This window comes from Opisthorchis viverrini, assembly GCF_000715545.1.
Source record: "Opisthorchis viverrini unplaced genomic scaffold opera_v5_154, whole genome shotgun sequence".
NCBI classification, from domain to species: domain Eukaryota; kingdom Metazoa; phylum Platyhelminthes; class Trematoda; order Opisthorchiida; family Opisthorchiidae; genus Opisthorchis; species Opisthorchis viverrini.
In genome coordinates, this window is record NW_008751809.1 from 1,052,884 (window position 1) to 1,067,997 (window position 15,114).

General features: G+C 41.5%; 1 protein-coding gene across 1 annotated transcript in view; it reads right to left on the reverse strand.

Annotated features, from left to right (window-relative positions):
- T265_06972 (hypothetical protein) overlaps nucleotides 1-15,114 on the reverse strand; it is a gene marked incomplete at both ends in the record, with an annotated part of 64,527 nt that overhangs the window by 18,354 nt on the left and 31,059 nt on the right. Inside the window, 6 exons of the mRNA XM_009172378.1 lie at nucleotides 1,069-1,095; nucleotides 1,807-1,892; nucleotides 3,808-4,049; nucleotides 9,452-9,604; nucleotides 11,053-11,130; nucleotides 13,415-13,617. Of these exons, the coding sequence (XP_009170642.1) occupies nucleotides 1,069-1,095; nucleotides 1,807-1,892; nucleotides 3,808-4,049; nucleotides 9,452-9,604; nucleotides 11,053-11,130; nucleotides 13,415-13,617 (789 nt within the window). The remainder of the gene's footprint in view (nucleotides 1-1,068; nucleotides 1,096-1,806; nucleotides 1,893-3,807; nucleotides 4,050-9,451; nucleotides 9,605-11,052; nucleotides 11,131-13,414; nucleotides 13,618-15,114) is intronic.

Genomic DNA, 15,114 nt, shown 5'->3' on the forward strand with positions numbered 1-15,114 from the left:
GATCTACTGAACAGATGGACCACAGTGGTAGAAGATTGATGTAGAAACAATTACGATTTAGAAGGTTAACCACCATATGGGTTAGCAAATCGACATCTCACTACAGAACAAAACTTCTACATGCAACTGGAATGCTCAAAAATGTTTGGTTAAGGAGCGGCTTCTTCATGTACGAATGCTAACTAGCAAGTGGTGGCTAAACTAAAAGACCAAGAATATACCGGAATGCTTTTCAGACAAAACGGTCAAATAGACATGAGACCGCATAAGAAAGCTATGATGAAAGTAAACGTTCACCGCATGGTTTAAGAGCGCTATTAAAATTTTCAGACAAACGGTCAAATAGACATGAGACCGCATAAGAAAGCTATGATGAAAGTAAACGTTCACCGCATGGTCTAAGAGCGCTATTAAAACCTTAAGAATTCACTTCCGCTCACTTGTATTAAGTGCCTGTATAGCATCTTGTCTGGTAGTCTGTTCCTGCTACATTGTATTATTGGCAGAGGGATCTGTACAGTATCATTGTGCAGCTGCATCCTCTTAATGAAACTTAGCGTTTCAGTGAGAGTATTTCGATTAGAACATGCTCATTTTTGCATTTCACCATTCTGAATCTTTTCACCAGCGGTCCTACATTTGTTCTATCATCCATGCATACATATGTAGACCTTCCCTGTGAAAGGGCACTTAATCCGGGACCAAGTCCAATACGAGTTTTCATATGTTTTAAAAATCGCGCAGGTTTCAACATTTTATCTTGCTCACTGAACGAAATGGTCTCACATTTATACCACAATCACTTTTCTCTCCTTATTTGTCCGTAATTCGGTTCTTTTGATAAATATTTTAGTAATTATGGGTTTGCTTACCGACGATGTTTAACGTATATTGATGGAAACTGCTCTTCAGTTGACATGGAGGCCATGTGCTACCTAAACATTTTACCATGGGACAAACAACTTGGCAATGATTTTCGGAAAGTTTGCTTGAATCGACGCTGGAACACGTTTCCAAAAAGATGATGGACAAAAGGACGAAGCTGGGTAGTTTTATGACATCACTTACTGGTATCAGCGTCAGTGATAATCAGCCCTGTGGGAAAGGGTTCAGTATCAAGGTTATTTCAGCATAGATACAATCTTGTTACCCAACCAATATACCGAAGGCTGATCAATGTTTTCCAAGGCCAAAAAACGTAGTTGTGACAACTAGGGATTCAGCTACGTACCTGGTTAACACAACAATACATTGCAATCAAATATCTGATTCTATCTGGATGCTCGGGTGCTAAATCAGGATTTGAGAACTGAGGGTCAGCACTATCTGACGAATCCCAGAGAACGCTCCCCCGGGAATGAGAGCCCAAACACTTTTGGCAACATTATCAAGACCACTGTCTTGGGATTACAGGTGGAATGCGCAGACCCTTTAGATGGTTGGTAAAGGCTTTTTCACCAGGTTCAACAAAGTGAAGTCGAGCTTGACTTCTGTGGCAAAATTTTGTACTCCAATGGCGTACTAGGTTTATTCCAACTTCTTTGTTGCCGTAGACTAATATGTCTTTTTTACTGAGAGTTACGGCATATACTAAATTTTAAAAATTAGTTCACGACACAGAACTTCTAGCAGTGAAAAAAGACAACACAATAACGTATGAAACATTTTTAAACATTTTCAAACAGTCTAGTGAACGCTGTCTTCTAACAACCATACTGGGATTATGAACCATACAATGCCAGAAGTGATGCTGATATTAAACGAAGTTTTTCATCAGGCAGATAAACAAGTCAACTGATAACTTACTCGGCGCTGCTGGTTGTTGCTTATTGCAGCAAAGACAATTCTTGCATCGGCTCAACCTTGTTGGCTTCATTTCCAAATTACAGACACTGGAATAAGATAAGGTTGCTTGTATTTCTCATAACAAAAACGGATAATCAATACTGCGTCGAGTTATCTGACTAAAACTTCTTTTTTCTGCGTGTAACAAAATAATTCGACCCTAAGATGTACGCTTAATGGTAGCTGTCATCACGGCTTTGATAGCATTTTGATTGCCACTTCTTCCGGTAGTCAAGATGGTATACTTTACAAGATCTTATCTGGGTGGCCAACAAGACGGCAAGTTTGCCAGTCCAGCGTTTCTTTTAGACATAACAGGATCCACCTTCGATATAGTGAGGAGACAGTGCACTGAGGTACTGTACCGTTGTTTTATAACATTTCTGTGTGCCCACGGCAACGAAATGTTGCATTTCATACAAAGAGCTATCCTCAGATTTATAGATGGAGTAAATGGTAGTGCAGGTCCATAATAAAATTACATGGCTTCTATTCAGTCAGTGGACGGTTAGCGGTCGTTGGGTTTAACACATAGTCAGGCATCCGGCAAGTAATATCCAACTTGTGAGCGGCTGGTCAAACAATTTCGGATAGTCTTCGCCGTGATACCGCGGTGGTTAGAAATAATTCCAGCAGATAGGCAAGTTCACTGTGTACGTATTCAAGATCTTTCTAGAAATCGCGATTCAGTAGACTAACAATAAAACACACAATAGGATCTCAGTTTAATATGGTAGAGTGTGAATCAGAGCCATTCATCACGATATTAAACCTCTGAAACGTCTATTGCACTAAAAAATCAACCTATCAGGCTAAACCAGAACAAAGTAGTATAGTAGTTATCTCCAGCAGTTGGAAAGGGGAAGATATCGTTCAGTTGTTACAGTGCGAATTTACCGACAGGAAGATCCGTGGTTCGAACCCAACTTGTGTACCTCAAATTCTCCTGTTTAGCCTTGGGCGACTTGGCAGTAGCCGGGCCCTCATGAATTCTTGTGGTATCATGGCAGCTAGGCGCCAAAAGGGTGTTACAGCTGAACCATTGTTATTGTTAGCAGTAGTCAGAATATGTCCTGTCCGAATAGATTTATATGGCCCAAGTCCTATTATTCATGTACAATGAGCGACACTTAGCGTGTGAAAATGTACTTTTAGTGGGTTTGCCCCATAACATTTACGAACCGCTGGCTAAATGAAAACAAAATGAAATTTTTGATGCTTCAAAAATACATTACAAATTTAGTCTGAGCGTGACAAGATCTTGAAGGAAAGCCGGTGTTCAAATTAAGCAAGCATTTATCGCCTGAGTATCCGCCTGAGTCGGTTTTCCATCCCATGGAGAGATATTTTTCCCAAGTGCTCAAAATGACGACCTAATTTATAGTTACACCGTGGTTTCATTCTTCCTCACGAGGTTTATTCTCAACAAAACTAATCGGTATTAGGTTGTGAAACTTCGATGGTACAGGAGATTGAGTAACCGTTCAAACAAATAATTCTGAATACTTGCACACAAGCAGCATTATTCCAATGAGCGTGTTACAGGACAAAATATGCTGTTCAGTGAAACTGCTGACCAGGTAAACTGAGGACGTCCGCTTAGGAATAATCTGTTCCTCAGAATGGAAACATTGCTGTCACCAAAATTCTCTTTGGACTGTTTTCGAAAATTTAATAGATGTTCTGAATGTGGGTATGATTTGATGTCTTTGTTCGGCTCTCAGGAATGTACCGTCGAAGCTATGTTGTGGCTATCATGTCCACCGCGCTTCCCAAATTAGTTGCATTAGCCCACGTACTCAGACACCATTGAGGTCCACAAAGAACACGGCCCTGCTCCTGAAAAAAATAGAGTCGAAGTTCGACATTTCGACGTCTTCATTGTCTCACTGTATTATTTAACTAATAATTATTCGGCAGCCCTAATGATCATCTCATACGTTGAACATAATTGTTACCTACTTGTTCTCAATGGGATGATCCATTTGCCTGTTCAGGTCACAGTCAATGTCCTCCAAAAACTTTTCAAGGTCATCTTCCTCATTCGGAGCCTTTTTGCCCAATGGAAAAGAAAGATATTGGGGGAAGGAAACGCCATCCATGTAAACGGATCTGAAACTGACTTCAAGGTTGTAGTCCAGGATGCTTGACGTTTGAAAATCCTCATCGTCGTCACCGAACGGATTCATAACGCATAATGCAACCTGAGAAATAGATAAAGTTTGACAAAGAATTGTTTGCTCACCACTACCGTCCCCTTATACACATCCTTTTCAGTTGCTTGTGCGCTAATAACTCTGTGGCTTATGAGAGTTATACAGCTAACCTCATGCATTACCGCCCTTTGCGATTAGACGATTGCGGAACACACCTGCAGCAAAGTCGGCGTGTGCCTATAAAACCAGGTACTGCCAAATGGAGAGGCTTTGTCATATTTACAGGCAGAATAATATAAGTTTTGCTTGACTGTGAGCTGTAACATTATTCTTTTATTCTTTCAAAGCCGCGTCGTTTCATCTGCCTATCTTACATGGATCTTCTTGGCTAAGTATGAATTTGCAGGACCTAGTCTATATGAACCGTCCAATATTTATCACTTCAGCTCAGATCTGTGAACACGCCTCCACCAACAGACAAAGGTTCTGTTATGGATTTTGTACACGTTCCTGTTTGCTGAGAGTTATCGTTACTCTTACAAGTCCTGGTCGTACATATGTGGCTAAATACTATTTCTAAATCCGGTCGAAACAGTTATGTTCACGGTAAATCACTTTTAGCACCGTGAAAGTTCTAACACCGTGGGACATCCAAACTAAAAATTTGGAGATTCGCGGATGCCAAGAAAAATGACCAGGTAGTTGAACTCAACTCTATTTGCTTTGGACAGACCAGGGACTTGCGCTAATAATAAGTTGAAGAAAGGCTCTGTGGTTGGTCATGGTGCAAATTAATTCGTCTCACGAGAGTCGTTGCCGACGTTTTGCTGACGGATCACTGTGTGTTTGGTGGCGGCCGACCAGTAAGACCGGCATAAACACGGCCACAGTGGCTGCAGATACAGTTGGTTGGGTCCCAGAGTCCAACAGCTCCAGTGATGCCGTTTTGCCATGCAGGTTTCAGGTTGCTGGATTAAAGAGCTCAATAGCTGAAATGACAAACTCATGCCTTCACGAATAATTTTGCTCCACGCCGTCATTTTATTTGCCTTTCTTTCCTAGTTCATGAAATTCTCGTCGGCAGCTCTCAGCTTTTTAAATCATGTCCTGGTATCGAAGCTTCTATCTGTAAGGATACCGTTATTTTGTATTCGGCCTACCATACTGAGGCTGCTTTGGAACCTCAACACTAGCACCAGTGGATAGACATGTGTAATGGTGGTCTCTATCACATCACAACGATCCTTAGGGGGATCTCCGTGTAAGGCATCTGTTCAGCAATGCATATGAAGTCTGCAAAAGTATCAGAATCGCGTTAGCTAATGCTTCAGTACAATACAAAGGGACGGGTAAGAGCACCGACCATCGGACTTGACGGTTCTTCTTCAGTTATCGGCTTCGGCTTACCCACATCCGTTCGTTGAGTTTGCCGAAAGCCACACTAGACTTGGCACCACGAGATCTCAGTCCACAGCCGACGGTTAAGCCATCACGTAAATCGCTTCGGAGGTAGCAGAAGTCCACATCCCAGTCCACAAAATCTACCATAGTCTCGGTTCATTGAGAACTAGCTGAAATTTCATCTGGCGTAGGTTGTTGCAAAACAAACTTTCACGTGTTGATACTCAGGTCGAAATGCGCAACGGTAATCAGAAAATTTCCAGCTTGATGTCAACCCTATTCATGCGTATGTGTGGACACTAACTCATCATCCGTGAACATAAGAATGCGGATCTTGGCTGTGTAAGTCAGACTCCGAGCCAAAACATTTAGGAATAAACCAACGTCCATCAAATTTATACTTGAACTGCACATCAGCACTGTCGTTCACAAAAGTTGCATTCACAATCACCTTTACATGTTTTCCAGGTGGCTGAATAGCGGTGGTGTAATGGGCTTTGTCGCGCGGCTAAGCACTTCATCGACTCTGTAATTGTCTGTGGCACGACTAAATCAACTTTTAATTCCGTTAGAACTTCTTGCTGACAGATTGTGTTGGTCAGTCGAAGAAATACCTTCTCTGGAGTGAGGGGACTTTAAGCGAATCGATCTGCTGTGGAAATGACTTGTCAAGCTACATTGCTATTCTGCAACTGCATATTCGCCTACCGTATTTCTGCTATGGTCGGAGGAATGTCCAGGAGCAGTTTTCCGTCCTTGGAGCAGCCAATCCACTCTCTCATTCTTGTCAACGCCCATAGGTCTGTTCCAACGTTTATTGTAGTGCTTACGGCACATCCGCAATATCTGATCAGGTGAAGCCTCCTTTGTCTCCATGCCAGCAACCTGGGAACCTTGATACATATATAACTTTCAGATATTTGCGAAATTCTCTTTTCGCCGCAAGTAGGGAGTCCTGTGAGCTGGCTGGATGTACTGTCATTTCGAAGGACACAGTTCTGGGATGTTTGAGAGGTTTACTGTCAAGTTTTATGCCTATATTGGCCAAGTTTACATAGTGTGGCTAGATGTCAGACTGCCTTTAGTCAGTTGGCCACTCATATCACTCATGCGCTGCATATCCATGGAAAGTCTCACGAAAGAAGCAGCACAGCTGAGCGGATTAGTGTGGCACTGTGTGCTTGTTGAGGTGTCCAGTTGTCTGAGACATGTTTTCAAAAATAATCGTCGTAGGCATCCACAGTTCGGATACCATCGCTTTCGAGAACACGGAGGATGATCTCGACCGATATCTGAAATCCATTAGTAAGAGAATATTGTCAGTCATCGGAACCGAATCAAAGTGACTGCCAACGTTGAGGCAGAAGTTTTCGCTACGAACTTCTGCTGAGCAAAGCCTCCAAACATATATTCCGGATAGAGTCACAATTTCGTCTCGATATTTCTGGTACAGCATTTTCCTGTGGTGGTCGGAACAATATCATGATCCTGTTTTTATTCTCTCGGGTAGACATCAGTTGAACGTGTATCCGAAACGGGCTTCTCAAAGATCCATTTAGTTTTGCTTGGTTCCGAAATGAACATCTGGACATGTGACAAGTGATCTCTGTTTCTCTTCTTTGTCTCACCTGGCTGGCATTGTGAGAACACCGGCAGTGCTAAACGTGGCAAATACTTTTTTTGACATCCGGAGTCGGATGGCCATCAGGCTCAAGTTTATGCAGTTTGATTCCCCCAGTATTCGTCCAGTCAAATGTGAAGCTGCAAATGTTACCGCGTTCACTTCGGTCTTCTATTTTTCACCCCAGTAGGACATATAACCTTTACCAGCTGCCATCAGTTTTCCTTAGTCATCCGTCTGAGTCCCACTCAACGCGCCGAGTTCTACCCTGGGGCATGTAAGTTCGTTTGCAAAAAAGTGGTTTTCCTTTCAGGCCATCATTCTTTCCATTATTCAACAGAATCCTCATGCTTTAGGTTCCGCACCACAGACAAGGGAATCTCTACTCTATGCAGCCGGCTTTGTGTGCGAGGACTAGAGGTAATTTCCGGACCCTCATGCCATCAACCTCAAGGATTGATGTACAGAACCGTACTTGGGTGGGCCAGAAAGGGGAAGCCTGCAGTAAAGCATGGAATTCGAGTTCTCATTAGGCCAGAGTACATAGGATGCCTTCCAAAAAGCCCCAACTTATTTGTTTCTTGAGTGTTCTTGATGGCACTGGGTGATGTCTCCTCAGTCACAGCCAACAGTTGGGCATCCGGAATTCGCTGATTAGGGCTGATCTCCTATAAACCTTTTCTTTTCGTGAGAAGGCAACATCGCTGGGAATACTAAACACTTGCGTCTCTGTGTGCTTATACTCCTGTTTTAGCGTAAAATACTAAATTACCCTGAAAAAGCTTAGTAATACCACTTGACAGTACGCGGACTTGGCGCCGTTTGTCACGCTGCACGCTGTAGAAATTTCTGGTACGGCTAAAGTGTGTGACCTAAAGAATCAATGTAGCACTGCAACCGAATAATTAAGACATATATTTATATTTCTATGTATATATATCTCGACTAAAAGCTGCCGTAGACTTGGTGGTCACGATTTAGTGCTGCAATGAACCAGCTAGGCTACATACGAACGAGCTTTTTCGAACACGGATTCCAGGTGACTGGCTGAGTAGAAACTTATGCGCCGCTAACAAAGCTGAACTACCATCAATAAGGAGAAGCTACTCGGTCTAAATGTTTTTCCGGCTTGTCGCTTCTATTAATATACATAAGATGCAACACCTATAAACGGACGAAAATGGGAAAGAATAAAGTCAACCTTTGGGGGCTGACCTGTAGCAAATACCAGCGAAGGTGTAGCCACACTCCACTTGTCAGGCAGTTTGGGTTCCGGTATAGCCGCTTCATAAATAAAGGTTGTGAAATCCCACGGCATCATGTTGGTAATACGGATTTCCTGAGGTTCAGAAACCGTCATTTTGTACTGCCATTACACTCTATTGGTAAGGCAAACCAGCGTACGTTTGCGTGATTACGCAGACAGTTTCACTGCAGTAATTCTGTCGCTACAATAAGCTGATAAAATCGGGATTCCTGTTTCCATTTTTATCAGATATGACAAATATGTCGAAGGTGCCTTTCGACATGCGCCAAATCAGTTCACCATGTCCCCTATTTTTATCTTTATGGGTTCGTTTGCCAAATCGTTGTTTGTATACTGAGAGTTCAGGCAATTTCGCAATGTTTACAGTAGCCATCGAACAGTGGAGTATGAGAGAGTGTAGATAAAAAGGTTTTGCCTGGTTTCGTGAATAATTAGAGACAATTAAGGCTTCGACAATCGCACTCATTTGCATATCGATCCGGTTTTCACGGGAGACTGAACTCTACGTATCGTTTAAGAATTAAGGCTCGACAAACCCACCCATTTGCATATCGATCCGGTTTTCACGGGAGACTGAACTCTACGTATCGTTTAAGGTGTTCTTCCAATAAATGTGCTGCCAAAAGGTCACCTCATATTTCAGTTAGTACAATTTTCGAAAGATCGCAGTATATTTCCACGGAGATCAATTTCTTGAACAGACAGGTAAGAAGCCATAGGCACTCATTCTAAATATGAGTTTATGCAGAACACAAGAACTAGAGAACCGCTCCTACCTGATGAACCCAATAAGGGTGAAACTGGCCATGGGCTTTTGGAGAGTTTTCAGCAACCTTGTGAGTAAGTTACTTCATGAGAATTTAGGCTTCTTTCGTGTGATTCACCAATGTCTACTCAAGGATTTCACTGACATGCTTGGCCATGAGCTGTACATTCAGTGGGGAATTTCATGGCATTAAGTCCCCCATTTCTACTTTGCAACGTGTGTTTGGTCATGAGCATAACCTACAAAAGATTTATACCGCGATTCAGCTGTTAAACTAAAAGATATACTAACAAGAGTTTCACTGTTCTCCAGCTCTTTTTGGTACGAAACAGTGGAGACTTTTGTCACCACCTATGGATAAGTACCTGCAAGTTGATCTTCAGTTTACAACTTACTTTTAGCCATCCCATGAGGAAGAGAAACGAAAATATGCTGAAAATTGGGATGTACAAGTCGATTTTGTTCTCCTTTGCTCCCTCCCGATTTTGAACAAACTGGCACGCGAATATCTGACACAGGAAGTAACTGTACACAGCGATAATCACCACCTTGAACAAGAGGAAGAAATACAGTTTAGACTGAGCGATGAATAAACGGTAGTCGATTATTTGAGTGTGGAGTAAATCTGTACCCAGTGGAATATGCCATTTCAGTAAACCGACATAAAAATTTGCCTACCACCTCCATTGTAGAATAATACTAGCAGTATTCTTCAGCAAATCCTGTTTTGCTACCTGCACAAGCAGCGCAGACCAACTCGAAAAAGAATAAAATGCTATTTAGCCACGGTTATTGGCGCATCGTTTTCTAAGACGCAAATCGATTGTCGATGGAACTCATTAGTGGAATAAACTAACACAGAAAGCAAATCAAATACCACTACCTAAGTCACAAACATTATCCCCAATGGTAATGCTTTCTTTATTTCGATCGGGTAGTTTCTCACTGCAAAGCCCAAGCTGTGTTAACTCCTTTTAAAGCAAAGGTCTACATTTAGGCAGCAGTATAAAATCTGAATGCCTGATTTACATTTCGGAATATATATGTATACATGTACGAAGTATATGTGTGATTGTTACTGGATGTTAATTTCGCCAAGCAGGACAGTTCTTTTGCGGAGTAACCATCTAATCGATTGACACACCGACGTCTGGGAACAGAACATGATACACGGTTAGCAAAACGGTCTACCGGATGACAGCCTGTTTCTAGGAGCAAAATCTTTTAACAGAAACTAAAAGTTTGAATTCTGAGAAAGTTCATTCCTAGAATGCTGACATACAAAGCTAGAAAAATTATAAAGTTTTTCTAATTAGTTATTAATTCATTAAATAACTGACAATAATCACACATGCTTTATCATTGCAGAGTATATTGCAGAGAATATAAGCTGAGTGAACAGAAGTACAATGAAAGTAGTCTTAATTGGCTTATTAGACTACAACCCGACATTTTGGTCTTCTCAACCCCACCGATGAAGAAGGGTACAGGTATGATACGATATACTTTAGGATAAAAACGCTTTGAGTGCGGCAAGATTTTCTCTAAAATCATAACTAGCCTAAGAAAGAGAGCACGCTAGGAATTCAGTCCGTGAAACAAAACACCGACCTCTTCTCTGTAAGGAGACCCGGTGCGGGCCTAACAACCTGATTATAAATCTCTGATACCTTGAATACAGAAGATCTCCCAAAGACTAGGAAGCGATCGCTTTCACATAGTAGACAAAACAAAGGTGTGTTTTAACTCTCATCATGAAATCACGGCTTTCAGGAAACAAACTTATCGTATAAATTAACAACATATCCAACTTTACTGCGTCGTCTGGTTGTCCAAAAGAAAGGGAGACTATTGATGTGGTCGGAAAATAGTCAAGAAAAACTAACAAACTTCAGCTGACCTGTTGAACCAGGGTTCATTCAAAAGTAGTCATGGTGAAACCCGGATAACATTGTTTAAAATCGTTGCAGCATGACAAACAGATAAATCAGCTCACCTGTGTGTATACCAGAGGAATCATAATACTGCTGAAAATTTGAAGATCTTGCATCTGTTTTCGGAGGTCACCGACTTGCTGCCATGAAGAAAAAGACCATTGTCACCGAGTCACTTTGTATACGTAAATATATAAACGTATAAATTAAATTGCATTGGCTGGTCCCCAACTGGTTTTTGTTGCGAGATTTGAAGTTATGGGAAGGATACGCAATTTACTGCTGCTAACTTTCAAACCAAACCTNAAATTAAATTGCATTGGCTGGTCCCCAACTGGTTTTTGTTGCGAGATTTGAAGTTATGGGAAGGATACGCAATTTACTGCTGCTAACTTTCAAACCGTGCCTCAGTAGACCGGATATATGGAGCACACCTGCTGAACAACATGAGCGGTTTCTTTATTTGAATTGTGCACCCAATTTTGCAGACTTTTAATATTACTTAACACAGCATGGTAATCATGCACCTATTGCCGCTAACAATATATCTTATTGTAGTATGTGGGGACGACTGTATAAACCAACAGCTTCCGGGTCATAGTTTGGATCGCGGTAAGTTGCTAGTTTAAAATCTTGTGCATCAAACTAATGAATCACTTTACTTTTAGTGATCCACCAGATTCAGTGTAAATTATTGCGCTGTTACCACGGTCAACTTTTCGTAATGAAGACGCACTTATTACAACTGATTCACTGAAAATGGTAGTAACGTCCCTGATGTTGATTAACCAAACACTACATTATCTGAAATCAAGAAGTTGAACCATTTGAGGTGGGAAACGAAAGTTTTCGCCCACTTGTCTAACGAAAATATTCGGTCGCCTTCTGAGCTAGAAATATCCTTCAGCCATATTAGTCCAACTGTAAAAAGAGAAACACAGGCAACGGAGCACCAGTGACAATGGTTTACAGCGATAGAGAATCGCCACGGGTGGCACAGTGGCCAATTTGTCTCTATACAACAGTAGAATACCTTTGGTGAAGTCAAAACAATATGTAGGCTGGCTATAAAACAATCGTAAAACTTCGGTCTTTTTAAGTGGGTTTCTTTTCAATATTACAAGGTATTAAAGGTGAGGTGGATTACACCGTTATAGTTTCTTGTTGGATTAAGTGACGACAGTCCATTGCTGTTCGACAGACACTACTGCTTTTAAATTATATCAATAGAGCCCAAAATCGATACAACACTTCCTAGAAGGACTAGTTGATTCAAAGATAATCTTATGTGGTATTCCAGAGACAATAAATTCTTCATTTGTGCGATTTTGAGATCTGTTCGTGGATTCACTCGCTGCCTGACCAAAATAAGTATCAAATAATCACTTGGGCTAAGACTTCCATGTACAACAAGTGGAGCAGAACAAAGATTAACCTGCTTGATACCTGTTATTGGTCGCCCATCAATAGTCCAAGCACTTTAGTGCCAAACGCTCTGAAACATGATCACACGCCGTAGAGAAATTGGGGATTTGTCAGACTCGATGGGCCTCTGAAATACAGTGCAGCTAGAATGCATTAACGTACACTATCTATGCATTTTGCATGCGAAGCCTTGGTACTATAGCAGCCGTGACAAAAATAGGTAATCTCTGAGGGTCACTTACGTATTCTCCTATGCAGCTTTTGATCCTGCCAAAGTTCACCCTCCGTAGAAAACGGATGAATTTCATGTTAAAAAGGTTTTAAGATCGATACGACAGGCCAAGGTCCATCAGCATCAGCCGATGGTTTAACCAACAACCTGAATTCTGAGCGTTTATGCTCCGGTAGACCAGAACAAGTGATGCATCATCATAGTATAATTATAAGACTGACCGCGCACGTCTCGAAAAAGGGAGAAAATGTAGACGAAAACCATTATAACGTTGATTGGTCTGATCCTTGGTATCGGATGTTTCGCAATAAGCCATGGGAAAAGACGTCCTTTTTGCTATTTTTATTATAATCCTGAGGGAAGACAGGCAGAGTGGCGAATTATTTTCTCCGACAGGTGACTATATGTGCATTTCTGTCAAATAACTAATTCTGTTAATTTGTTCTGTCCACTTAACCTGACAAAGTGGTTACAAGCATCTCACCACCAACTGAGACCATAGTGATTTGACGCTGGCAAGGCTGTACGGAGCGTCAGTGACGCGAAGTCACTTCAATTGACGCAGAGCACAGTCTTGGTGTATAAAAAAATACTGATGGCGTCGCCTCGATTGGCACCGAAACATTTGCCAAAAAAAGTAACTACTGAAATGGTAACCTCAAATACCAATGCAAATATCGCTTATTCCTATTGTGAGCAGCGCTGTACCTACTAGATAAATGTCCTCCACCGCACGTTCAACGTTATAATATTTCAAATAAACTTACATCAATTAGGTAGTAGGCTGTTTTTGGGTCTAAGATGTACCCAGAGTATAAGGCTTTGAGTATGAGTCGCTGAGCCCACTGTATTGGTATCCAGTATTCTGGTGTGTATTTTGTCTTCGTGCGTCGAAAGCATTCTATTGCAGTGCGTTGGAATGCCGCGATCTCAGCCTCCGTTATAATCATTCCAAAAGTTCTTTTCACTTCTGAAATGGGAATCAATAATAAATAAATGTGAAACGATGCCAGTTGCTCAAAACAAAAAATAGGCCTGAATAGTACACATGGCCACAGCCCTTGCAACAACGGAAACCACTGGGTTCCACGCCCCAAAGATACCAACGGTTTTGACAAAGTTTTCATTCTTTTGAATTAGGTGTCTGACCAATACCGAACATCGAGCAGCGTCCCAGCGTAAAATAATAGAATACAGCCTCTTGATTCACAAATACACAACAGACTCTTTTTTGCCCAACAGACACTGCACTTGAACTAGGCTACCTAGCTGTGAAGTAGGTGAAACTCGCAGGCGCGAAAATATCGGAATTCAGGGCAAGTTTCTAATTTTTCGATGAGTTGGCTGTCTATCTGGTCACTCAGCTTGAAAAGAGGCTCAAAATGGTTTTCCATTAGCTGAGAAGTCATCATCAGTAGCTGAAGACTTCTCCAAAAACTGCTCAAGTTTGCATAGGTATCAAGGTGCTCTATATGTATTGATTCAGCTGGTTTGTTAGAAAATAACCTTTTGGGACCTCATTGGTCTTTCTGTGGTGCACTGTGGAATGTATTCCCAGCATCCGACTTATTCGTTAACTAACTTCTATTTGAGAAGTTAGGCTTCGTTATGGTTTGTTCCTTTTTCGGATTGCGTCTCAGCCTGCGGTTTCTTTGTTGTGCATAATTAGTTATTGGTGGAACTCACCTTTTATATTTCTCATCCAACTATTATATTGAACCATCCTCCACTGGTACTGCTCTGTGGTCTCCGAGTTTGATGGAGTGATCGCTCTTCTTTGTTTGTTATAGTATTTCTCTCTGTGTCCGAGGATGTTCTCGGTTGAGCGGTGTTTACTTTTATTAGGTGGACGAGCATTCTTGGTTCAGTCTCTTCCTTTGGGTTGTTGGTTGGTTTATATTCCCGTTGGTTACTTTCACGCATAACTCTTTTGGCATTTAGAGCTGCCCTGACCTTTGTAATTCTTGGTGATTTTGTCTTTAGTGGTTAGCTTTATTGTTCGAGTATCATACACAGAATAGTTTATGTTTCCTTGTTAGTCTTCTTCCGAATAATGTGTAAAAAATTTTTACATTGATGTCAATGTATCCTGATTTTCGTGCAGACAAGCCAGTAAATTCAAGCAGCACGTGTATGTTCGTGCAATCTCGTACCGGTTCCCTCTTGTTTATCCAACACACTGCAACCCTAATAATGAATCTCGTATCCGACTTTAGTTATCATCATGAGTGTGTCTGTCTCCTTTTTGTTTTGGCGGTGATCATCTCATGGTGTTCTCTGGCCCCTCAGCCAACATTACACAATGCTGCCTCAGTGAATTTGCAGTCTGTTCGCTGGTCCCCAATTTTAGAATTAATATTTATATATTCTCATTATCCGACTCCGGACAAATTACAGCCCATTTAACAAGAATTGTGTCCAGATGTCTTTGAACACACACCAAGTGACACCGTTATTTAGTCCCCAG